The 12,704-nt window shown below is 36.4% G+C and overlaps 1 protein-coding gene across 1 annotated transcript; it reads left to right on the top strand.

The window, feature by feature from the left end:
* Window positions 1-8,246: 8,246 nt before the first annotated feature.
* Window positions 8,247-8,687, top strand: Smp_154220 (hypothetical protein). The gene has a single exon (XM_018798402.1). The coding sequence runs from the start codon at window positions 8,281-8,283 to the stop codon at window positions 8,560-8,562; it is 282 nt and encodes a 93-aa protein (XP_018653347.1). The 5' UTR covers window positions 8,247-8,280; the 3' UTR covers window positions 8,563-8,687.
* Window positions 8,688-12,704: the final 4,017 nt, after the last annotated feature.

Below are 12,704 nucleotides of genomic sequence, written 5' to 3'. Positions count from 1 at the left end.
ATACTAAAACAACCGATTGACTTAGTCATTAAACTTCAATCATTCAATTTATTTCATTTTAAAAATTATTCAGTGGTAAGTCAGTAAGTACTTTAGAATTAATGGACTTGGTATAAGATCTCAAAACTGTGGCTTCTATCCATTGTAAGTTCAAAAACCCTTCCTGCTGAAAAGTTTTATACAAAGACGATTCACATAAGTTATTTCAAATATAATCACTATGGAATGTAAATTATACTGTAGATGAAAAGCATATTGTTTACTAAGCAAATGATGGATGGGAACATATTCTAATTTTTACAGTTTTAAATCAGCAACTGATCTTGAAAGTCAATCATTGAAAGCTTGGAAGTGCTAGATGACCGTTTCATCGTAATATGGGACTACAAATCAATAAGCATAAGAGGCTCTTCACTCAAGAATTGAACACAGGACCTTCGGTTTCGGGCACGACCGCTTAACCTTTAAACCACTGAGCTGGCACCTAGTGGTATTAATATATAACTTTTCATTGATCATTGTGGATAACCATTTCACATCCGATATGATTGAACTCATTTGGTCACGAACTTTCACAAGAACTCCAGGAACTGCATCTTGATTTGATGTCTATGAAAATCCTATAATCTTCACTAAACCCTGCACTGATAATACTGTAATTTCATTATTAATATAGTTTTTGAAACATAATTAGGTGCAATAGAAAGATCAAATTGTTGTTTAATCGTTTTATTATATGTTGAGAATGAATTGAGTTCAATTTTTATGAACTAAAAGATTCTTCTAATAAGAAATGCAATCTATATGAAGTGAATAGGTTGGACGATAAACCATCCAGTCCCGTTTGATGGACGTGGAGGTTGTGTTGTAAAAAATATATACTGGTCAAGATCATAGAAGATTTAGATTACATTCAAGTAAATGAAATTTTGTGTCGGCTAGATCCAACGGTTATCCAATTGAGAAGCTGTTCGAATATAAAATCACGGTGAATTATTTAGCCTGACTAATTACCATTGAAAATAAATGAAACTAATTCCTTATAACGTTCATTTTGAATCATCTCAGAATGATTTATACCCAAATAGCATATTAGGGGATTCAGAATCCTTAAACATATATGTAAGTCAACTGACAGGAACTTTTATAATCCGTATCAGACAAGTGTCTGTTATATTTATCATCTTCATTGATTACAAATGAAGCTGTATATAATGGGAATAATATTTCTTAGCAACCTACTTAATAACATGAAATACCATTTACCCAGATACCTTTTGTGAAAAATAAACAAGAAATGAAGTGATTAACAGTTTACTGACCGATTGAAGTTATAACATATTGTACAATATATAAGCAAATTGAGGCTCTGAAAATGTGATTTTAGGAGATTCAGAATACATTGATCATTCCGACCCTCGATAATGAGTTTACTTTATTTCCACTTTCATTGTTTAAAATATTTGTCGGACTGCTTGGAGGTCATGATCCTCAGCCTCGTATCATCCTTGATATCTTCAATCTTTTCACAGAAATGCTTGATTTACTCAAAAAGAGTTGTTGTCTTCATAAATGATTCATGGTACTTAAAATATTTTTCTAAAGTTTTGTTAAACTTTTACCAGAAGATCGGTTGCCATACTTAACAGAAAAGTTGTGCGAAACCGATTAGATTACAAAATGTTGTTTGCATATGATCGTGCTCAGTGCGAGAATTAAATATCATGAGTTCTGTACTTTGTAACGTCTTCAATATCCTTTTTCCTAATTATCATCTACTTGATATGTTTTGATTGTGAAATCCATGGTCAAACAGAATTAGTCTTTATGAAGTTTATTATAAAAGATACGTCATAGCATTCTTCAAGTTTTGGAGTATTTTCAAAAAAGCAATCTGTGAAGCAGGTACAAAGAGAAAAAATTTTAAATTTTTGTAATATAATTTATTGAGGAAACTGTTACGTTGAAAATATGAACTAATCAATGTTAGACCAACACTGAGAACTTGGAGGCAACGGGCGACCGTTTTGTTCTGGTATGGGACTCCTTAACAGTGCTGATCCACTACCTTGTCCTTGGGAATCGAACCATGGACATTCAGCCTCGAGCACGAAGGCTTGGCCCCCAGACGACCTGTTCCTGAGTGGGGAGCCATAGATGCACACCGCTGTGAAGTTACATAATAAAACGAAATGGCCGTCTAGAACTTCCAGGTTTTGAATGGTAATTCAACAATGATCGGTCCATAATTACAATGATACTCAAAAATCTCCACAAGCTTATACTTACAAGAAAACTGTTCGTTGAGCAGATAATTGAAAGAAGTTATGCTGTAGTTATGTTTTTCAAATAAATTACTCGCCAGCATTCAACACTATCGAGTTTTGCATTATCCTGCTAAGCTTTTAAAAACAATCATATGCCTAGAGATTACTCAGAAAACATACATATTGTGAACTAATACACAGTTGTTTTAATTAACTCTCGTTTGAATATGATGAACGTTTATGAATGCAGTCACGTATTTGAGTATTTTTCAGTATAAATCATGAACTGACCCTATCTAGCCCATCATTAGTAACCTGGAAGCAATAGACAGTCATTTCATCCTAATATTTTTATGATGAATTTTCAAACTTTGAATGGAAATTAACCAAACTACTTATAAGCACAAATCAGTAATATGAATCAAAGTAAAATTATTAACCTAAAAACCTGTTATCGTTTTTTTGTATTCAAGTTAATTTAGATTATTTACATTGATAAATTTCCAGAAATATGACTAGTTAGTAGGAATAATTTAAAATTTGTGAGAAATTTACCCAAAAATCTAAACAAACAATTTCATGATATGATTGAGATCATGAGTAAAATTGAAGCTAGATCACCATGGAAAACCTCGAAGCACTGAACGGCCGTTTCATCCTATCGTGGGACTCTTCAGCAGTGCACATCCACCATCCCGCATCGCGAGATTCGAATCCAAGATCTATCAGTCTCGCGCCAGAGCACTTAGCCAATAGACCACTGAGCCGGCCGTCATTCAACAGAGTTAAAGTCTAACTTCAACCAATCCACGAAATTGAGTGACACATTCGCCAATATCTTCAGTGAGTTACTATCTCACAACAGACCCACTTGAACTCCATTGGTTACGGCTTCTCACTAGAACTCCAGGAAATACCTCATGGAGCTAGTCACTAGTGAGCATATCAGAAGGGGGTTTTTTGGAGATTTTAGTAATTTAATATAGTTAAGATCATGATTTAATTGAAGCTAGACCATCATAGGAAACCTGAAAGCACTGGATGGCCGTTTCGTCCTGTTGTGAGAATCCTCGCGAGGCGGGATCGTGAATGAGCCTTGTTGAGAAGTCCCACAATAAGACTAAACAGCCGTTCAGTGCTTCCAGGTTTTCCATGGTGATCTAGATTCAATGGACTCATGATCTCAACTATATGAAATTACTAAAATCTTCACAAAACCCCCTTCTGATAATTTCATGATAGTTGAGCAACGGAGTAGATGAAATAATAAACATGATTTTTTTCTTTTTGATGGAGTTTTGTTCTCTGAGCTGGATAGTATGGTCATGGAGCCTTCATCGTCCTACTGAACGACATCCACCATCTCAATAAACATATATATGTATATATATACACATATAACGACATTTTCTTAGTTAAGTAATCCTCTCTTATCTATGACTTCCGGTTACACAATCATTTTTCACACGATCTCTAACGTTCTCTGTACACATAAAAAGGTATTCATGTTTTGTTTTTGTTTCTTTTTGTTTTGTTTTTTTTGAAAAATTTATTTTGTTTCCATATAAGCATAACGAAAAGAAAAAGGAAACCGGATAAGAAAATGTTGACATGGGAAAGTAAAAAAAAACAACTTAAAATAGGGATATACAAAGAAGGATAACAATCATGACTAGTCGAATTTCGGAATGAGTTATGCTTTTATTTTTTTTTTTTTTTTTTTGGTTTTGACTAACCTACTGATCATTATGGTATGTAGTATTGAACCAATAGAAAGTAACTGTTAACAAACTATATAAAACTATCATGATTTACCAATATCCTTTAGTAATTAATCATTAGTGTGGTGGTTGTCATGTAAGTTCTAAGATTGATTATAATATGCTTAATCGTTTTTGGTTTTGTTTAATTAATGACCCTTTTTTTGGTATTAAAGGTGAGAGTACCTTGAAATTCCAGTTAGATTGATAATATTAACAAAAATGTATTTACAATCCACACCAATAATAATATAACTAGTAATATTAATCACGTGTATACAGCTTCTGACAGGGAAGTCCTACTCACTGCCTTCTTACACCAGGGGTGTTGTTTACGAAATTGAGAGGACGAAAAGCGAATATCCAGCTCTTTAACCGGGTTGGTGGACACGGAAAGTCCACCTAGGTGAGTTGTAAAACCCTGATTCCAAACCAATGGTGCACATGGGCTCCAGTATCCTGAGGGGACAAATGGCGCATGAAACAATCGTTGGTCAGCGGCTACCATGGGACTGCATCTCCTTACCATTCTCCACTGCTTTGTGGATCACATTTTCAGGTCGAAGGCTCTGGGTGTGGCCCCTTAAGAAAACCACCTGCTTCGGTCTAGGCACCCAGGCACTATCATAGCCCTCACATAATTAAATGTGTGGTGCATATATATCTGATGCCCCCTTGTACCAATACTTATGTGTTCAAATAAATATATAAATAAATATATTGGGTCGTCTAAACTTTTTGGAAATGCATCATAAGTTTAGAAGTAAAAACTATTTATTATCCGTTGACTTTCAATAAACTTTGAATTGTTCCCAATTTGTGACAGAAATCATCTTTAAGATTCATAAACATCTTTCATAAAAACAATTAGATTAACAATACTAATAATTAGTTATTACAATTGATTGATCACTGAGTAGTGATCAATGTCATGCATGTCTAGTCCTTCTTAGTGCTCAATGATAACGTCTCTGACTGTGAAACTGGGTGACATGGGATCGAATCCATCAGGGAGCACCAGTTTCCTCAAGACTATAGGTACACCTTGCTGACGAATGCCATGTAGCATGAAACCCGGCTCAAGGGTTTCCTGTTGACCACCTCAAATCACCATCCTATCTCAATGATTAGTTAAAGATAAATAATTGGGTAGTCAATATTACATCTTCTCTTCTGTGACAAATGACATTATGAAGGTAAAATATAAATACAAGTATATAACTTGAGAATATCATAACCCTGAAAACAAAACTTATTCATTGAATTCAGTGTTCTGTTTTATAATTTAATGAAACATTCCTAACAATAGGATTGTTTATAAAACAAAAAGAAAAGCAAAATGATAAAACTGGGTGTAACAGATTAGTTTAATAGTTCAAAACAGTTGTCTAATATATACTGAGATTATTGTATAGATAAGTTAAACAATAGAGAGTTGGACTCAGTGACTAAGAAGATAACTTGATAGCGTTTCAAAGCGGAAGGTATTGGGTTCGAGTCCCGGAGTGAACATTAACTCTGTGATTCAGTTACATCCAACTGACGAGTCCCAAATAGGACGAAACACGCGTCCTTTATTGCACTGATAGCCACTATCTATTCAGTGTGTATAGTTTTCTTTTAATTACATAATATCTATAATACTTTAAACAAATGCATATACAATAAATCTTATATATACTTACTTACGCCTGTTACCCCTCGTGGAGGAGCATAGGCCGCTCACCAGTTCTGGTTAACGTTCTCTCAGCAACTTAGTTTTTTACCGGATGAGGTCGCTAACCCCATGCCCAACCCTCCTCCTTTACCCGGGCTTGGGACCGGCAGTAACTCTATAAGAGTTACAGGCATATAACATATTGTACTCGCCATTTGTATATAAATCAAATGTAGAATGTACATATATTATCATTTATTATATGTAATAGTTTCCACTTAATGTATATTTCATTATCATAAGTATATCAAAATGGATTGTAATATATTGAAGTTATAATCCACTGTTTAATGGGTTTTTTTAAAATTCAGTTACTCTATTGCAATATATAATAATATGAAATACGTGTGTTCAAATACTGATATTTATTACTATTTGAACATATAAATATTGATTTCAATAGTTGAGATCACGAATCAATTGAAGCTAGATCATCATGGAAAACCTGGAAGCATTGGATAGCCGTTTCGTCCTATTGTGAGACTCCTCAGCAGTGCGCATCCACGTACCCGCCTTGCGAGATTTGAATCCAGGACCTATTAGTCTCACGCGCGAGCACTTAACCTTTAGACCGCTGGGTTGCTATCCGATGGTGTTAATTTGTAACTTTCACCAATTCAATTGACTCATGATCTCAACTATTGAAATTACTATAATATCCACAACAACCCCTTCTGATATAAATATTGGTACAAAGGGGCACCGAATACATATGCATACATGCACACGTCACTTGATTTGTGTGTGGGCTGTGATACTGACCGGGTGCTCAGAAAGAAGCAGTTGATCTTCTTAGGGGACCACACCAAGAGCCTTCGACCCAAATGTCTGATCAACAATGTAGTGGAACAATGTAAGCAGATCTAGTCTCAGGGTAGTCGGTGTCCAAGAATAGGTTCATACGCTATTTGTTCCTTCAGGGTCCTGAAGCCTATGTACACTATTATTTTGGAATCAGGGTTTTCCAGCTCTTTCAAGTGGATCCTCTATATTCATCAACCCGGTTAAACCCACGGATATTCGCTTTCTGTCCTTTCAATTTCGTTAACAACAGTAATGTCACGCGAAGAAAGTGAGTAGGACTTTCCTGGTTGCGATTGTGTACCCGTGGACATGTGAGAGAATTCGGAGAGGGAGAGTTGACTTAGTCATGTCTTACACAATCTCCAACCACTGGTTACAATAGTCACGCGGACCCCAATCAAGTAGTCTGCATCTGTCAACATGGAGAAGACCACAAATTAGTGAATTCAAGGATTGATGCCATGATTTGGCCAGTATGGCCACCCCTCACTCTCTCCTAATCGTCTCCAACACTAGTCAGCATTGTGCGTCGTAATAATCGGTGTTCAGATATACGTAACACGTGACTCAATCATCTCAGTGAATGAAAATGAAGGACTCCTTAGCAGTGCTCATCAGCGATCCCTCACCCAGAGAGTTGGACCCAAGACCTTCGGTCCCGCGCGCGACCACTTAACCTCTAAACATCTAAGCCAGCATCCATTACGTTTAGTTAAAATATTTACCAAACCGTGAAACTACACAAAATAAATATCATAGATTGATCTATAGTTTGTATGAATTTTTGAATAGTTTTCACAATAGTATACTAAACTTATTCACAAATTAATTTCATAGTTCATAACTAAATGTTCTTTAATCAAGACATTAGATACATTCAAAATATCAAACATAAACATTTAATATGGTTACTTTTAGTTTTTCTCTAAAGGTATGCTTTGATAACACATTACATAAACATAACAATTATATTTGAATATTCTCATTCCTTACGGAAGAATTTCTAACCAGTTTCCTGGACAAAATGTTGTCTTTAAATTGGTTGAAGTTAGACATTAAGACCGTTGAATGCCGGCCACCCCACTGGTCTAGAGGCTAAGTGCTTGCGCACGAGACTGATAAGTCCTGGACTCGAATCTCACGATGCGGAATCGTGGATGTGAACTGCTGAGGAGTCCCACACTAGGACGAAACGGTCTTCCAGTGCCGCCAGGCTTTCCATGATGACCTAGCTTCAATTGACTCATGATCTCAACTATATGAAATCACTAAAATCTCCACAAAACCCCCTTCTGATAATGATCATATGCCCAATAATGACTGGCTCTATGAGGTATTTCCTGGAGTTCTATTGAGAAGCAGTTATCAGTGTAGTTCAACCAGGTCTGTTGGGAGATAGGAACTCACTGAAGTCAATTGGTGAGTGGATGCTCAATTTCGTGGATTGATTGAAGTTAGACATTAACACCGTTGGATACCGATCGGCTCAGTGGTCTGAAGGTTAAGTGCTCGCGCGTGAGACTGAAAGGTCTTGGATTCGAATCTCGTGAGGCGGAATGGTGGATGTGCACTACTGAGGAGTCTCACAATAGGACAAAATGGCCGTTCAGTGCTTGCAGGTTTTCCATTGGTGATCTAGCTCATGATCTCAATTACTGAAATAACCTTGTTCATTTCTTTTTTCTTTTGTTACATTATAGAATAGTTAAACAACTCAATAGAAAGAAAAGAAATGTACACCATTACTAAGCCCAATACAATATGCTTAACAATGTTTATTTCATTACTTATTTTAAATACAATCCATTGTTATCTAACTTATAATCCAAATGATATTTTACCAGATTGGGATATAATCAATCATGATCAAAATGAAGTATATAGTATGAAATTACCAATACATTATAATACAGAAAATCCATTACAATCTACATTACCATCATATTGGAATCATTATTTTACAGATAATGAACCAAGAAGATATGGACATTATTCACAACGTTTAGGAAAATAATACGATTACTATATATATATATATATAGGTGAACAATTAGTTATCATCATTATAACTGTAGTTATGTATTATTACAAATGATATATGATTATGTAACTTTTCAATGAAATATATCTTATGACCTTACTTACTTAGTTGCTTACTTACGTACGTTACTCACAATCGAGCATAGACCGCCGACCAGTATTCGACGATCCACTCTGTAACGGGCTTTCCTTTCTAGTTCTATCTTATTTTTGTTCATTTTTCTCATGTTTGTCTCCATTTCTCGGTGTAATGTGTTCTTTGGTCTTCCTATTCTCCTTTGACCTTGAGGATTTCATGTGAGGGCTTGTCTTGTGATGCAATTGGGTGATTTCTTCAAAGTGTGCCCTATCTACTTCCAGTGCCTCTTCCTGATTTCTTCTTCCGCTGGAATCTGGTTTGTTGTCTCCCACAGTAACTGTTGCTGATAGTGTCTGTCCAACTGATCCGAAGTATCTTGCATAGACGACTGTTAATAAACACTTGTATCTTCTGGATTATGGCTTCCGTAGTTCTCTACATCTCCGCTGTTTCGTTCTACTGTGGGACTCCTCAACAGTGTGTGTGAAGGATCGCGTGTGTACTGCTGAAGGGTCCGATACTAAGATGAAACGGCCATTAAACAGTGCTTCCATCTTTCCAATCGTAGTCTAGCTTACATCAACTCATTAATGTAATATATATATATATATATATCATTTTGTTAATAATCGTTGTTTTCTCCATTATATGATTGCAATATATCAAAAGTATATACTGTGTTACATTTACGAAAAGAAGTCTAATACATAAATAGCATGTTGTGGTTATTATGATAGGCAATTTGGAAAATTTTTCTAAAATAACAAGATAACTAAAAGCACTATAAACAGTAAGGGGTTGTGGACGTTTAACAAAGACTTATGAACTGCAAACAAGAGTAAATCAGGCTGGCTTCAGACCTGATAGTGGATACATCGAACACATATTCACTATTCGTTGGGTTCTAAAACACAGATATGCTTATCGGCGTCCAACAATGGTAGTTTAAATTGATGAAGACATCATTTCACTCTATAGATCGAGAAGTTCTGTGGCAGTGTCTTTCATTGAAAGGTGTACCTTAGAAGTACATAAAACTTGTGAAGGCTCTTTACTCGAACACTAGCAGTCGAGTGAGAGCTTATGGAGAACTGTCAAATGATTTTACAACCTCAAGTGGTGTCCGACAAGGCTGTGCACTATCCCCATCTTCATTTCTGTTTAATTTCATCGTGGACCTACTGCTGAGAATAACGTTCTCATCGTCTGAATTTTCGGGCGATGATCTCTTACCAGGAGGTCCACTTATCGACTTGGAATACGCAGATGACATACTCCTATTTGGTGAAGACGCTGATAAAATGTAGAGTCTTTCGGTAGCACTGAGCAACAATGCAATGATGTTTGGATGCGTTTCTCCCTCTCTAAATGCAAGTTGTTGCTTTAGAACTGGCCTGCGTCAACATAGCGAGTGAAGTGGTTGAACGCGTCAACAACTTCACTTATCTTGGAAGTCTAATCAGCCCTATTGGGTTGATGTCTGTCGAAATCTCTGCACTGATTCGGAAAACTCACTTGGCTTTCGCCAACTTACGTCACCTATGGCAAAGACGAGATATTCATCTATCAATTAATGGACGAGTATACTGAGCAGCAGTTCAATCTGTTCTACTTTACGGCTGCGAAACGTAGGAGATACTCATAAGTTACTAGTATTTGGTCACATATGTCTTAGAAATATTGCTCGCATATGCTGGGATCACTGGGTAAGTAATAGTGAGGTTAGATTCAGGGTATTAGGGAGTGATGGTTAATCAGTTGATGAGGTTGTGAAACTTCATCGACTGAGATGGTTGGGCCTCGTGTTACGTATGTCTGAACACCGATTATCATGACGCGTATGCTGACTAGTTTTGGAGACGATTGTAAGAGAGTGAGGGATGGCCATACCGGTCAAAACGTGGCATCAGTCCTTGAATTCACTAACTTGTAGTTTTTGTCATTTTGATAGATGCTCAGTAGTCTAGAGGTTAAGCGTTCGTGTGCGAGACTGGAGGCGCTGGGTTCGATTCACGAGAGCGGGATCGTGGATGCGCATTGTTGAGGAGTCCCACAATAGGACGAGACAGCCATCCAGTGTTTCCAGGTTTTCAATGGTGGTCTAATATTCATGATCTCAACCAAAATCATAATAATCTCCACAACCCCATACTGATATAATGATTATAATACTAATGTGGTGTTTGCTACCGTTGTCGACAGATATCAATAGTATGTACCACCAATCGAAAGTGTAACGCCTGAAGGCAGAAGGATAAAAAGAAAATTGAAGAGAAGAGAAAGAAAACAGAGTGAGTGGTATCGAAACGAATAAACAATAAAGTCTGAGACAATTAGTTGACATTTTGTAAATCTAGTATTTACTGTATAGTGTTCAAGTACATTCAGTTTTTACCTCCTGTGTTCACATTCACCACACTATTTTAATTTTATGAATAATACTTTGGTAAAGATTAGTTTCAGGGCCTAATAGTTCAATTGTGAACTTTTCATCGCCATTCTGAATAATATCGTCAGCATAGACTTTAAATTTTAAAAACAATTCGCTATTCGAATTTCTTCACATACGACTGACAGCCCGTTCAATCGACAATGATATCGACTGGTTGGTTGTTGATGTTTTGCTTGCCATTTCTTACTTATTTACAGATTTATCGCCTCCTTGAATCTGATTTTTGACTTTATGACTATTCATAATTTTTTGTTAAGTGATTAATTAAACTGGGTCGATTTCGATAGGTTTTCTGAATGCTGAATGACTGTGTGTAAAGATTTGAAAATTCTCAGGTGTTCTTGTTATACCTTCAATACAGTTGAATATATGTAAATAATTGTTTATTTTCGCTGGTATCAACAAAGATACATGGTGACACTTAGTAGCTAGCTGATGTTTATGTTAGAAAAAGGGCATCGGCCTCGGGACTTACGAAGGAACTCGGCTTTCATCATGAGGAGTCATAATTCTTCTTTCAACTTCCAGAGCAGAGTTTGGATGGTTTGAATAATTTTTCCTGGTTCACCTTTTTTTAGAGAGTTGGTTTTCTATAGGATAGGGTCACTAACCCCATGCACAAACCTCTTCCTTTATCCGTGCTTGGGACAGGCAGTAGCCCCCGGAGGGGCTACAGGCGGAGTTTGATGTTCATGTACAAAATCTTAATATGAATATCTCATAAATTTTGTGAAAAATTTCTCTAAAAAATCATGGAATTATGTTATGGAATATTCAATTCATTTCTATAAGAATTCTACAGTATCTACTGAATAAAATGTTTCTTGTTAGAGATCTATTTAAAATCCAGCAAACTAAGTTACTATTTTCTAATGATTATCTAACTAATATCAGTCCATGGTATGCTTACTTACTTACTTACGCCTGTTACACCTCGTAGAGTAGCATGGGCTACCCACCAGCATTCTCCATTTAACTCTGTCCTGGGCAATACTTTTCAGTTCTTCTCAGTTGCTATTCATCCTTTTCATATCTACTTCCGTTTCCCGACGTAGTGTATCCTTCGGCCTTCCTCTTTTTCGCTTACCTTCAGGATTCAATGATATAGAACTACAATATTTGACTACATACACAACACCCTATACTAAGTAAAAAAAATTCCGAGAAACTGTTTAAAAGTCGAGGAATCTTAAATTTTAAAACATTTAATTATATTAAGATGGATAGTGGCTAGCACTGAAATCCAGGATGTGCGTTTCGCCCCAGTTGGGACTAGTCAGCTGAATGAATCTACATCTCAGAGTTGATGTTCACTCTGGGAATCGAATCCAGTACCGTTCGCTTCAAACGCCATCTCGTTATCCACTGGGTCACTGAGTCCTGATAGCCACTTGCTTGTGCAATGGGGTGAAGTTTAAATTCAACTTAGTATTGTTTGTTTGAATCTTCCCATTGATGTTTAGGACTGCAACTGGTCAGTCTCTAATTGGCATATGTGCATACTGCGCGTATTGCCTCGATATCAACTCTGAGATGCAGGTACATCCAGCTGACCAGTCCCAAATAAGACGAAACGCGCGTCCTC

The sequence above is a fragment of the Schistosoma mansoni genome, chromosome 6 (assembly GCF_000237925.1).
Source record: "Schistosoma mansoni strain Puerto Rico chromosome 6, complete genome".
Classification (NCBI taxonomy): Eukaryota; Metazoa; Platyhelminthes; class Trematoda; order Strigeidida; family Schistosomatidae; genus Schistosoma; species Schistosoma mansoni.
The sequence above is the reverse complement of the archived record's forward strand: the minus strand, read 5'-3'. Positions and strand labels throughout refer to the sequence as shown.

What these genes read in the sequence shown, in the direction of transcription:
- Smp_154220 (XM_018798402.1), top strand. Translation starts at nt 8,281, where the DNA reads ATGTACACCATTACTAAGCCCAATACAATATGCTTAACAATGTTTATT.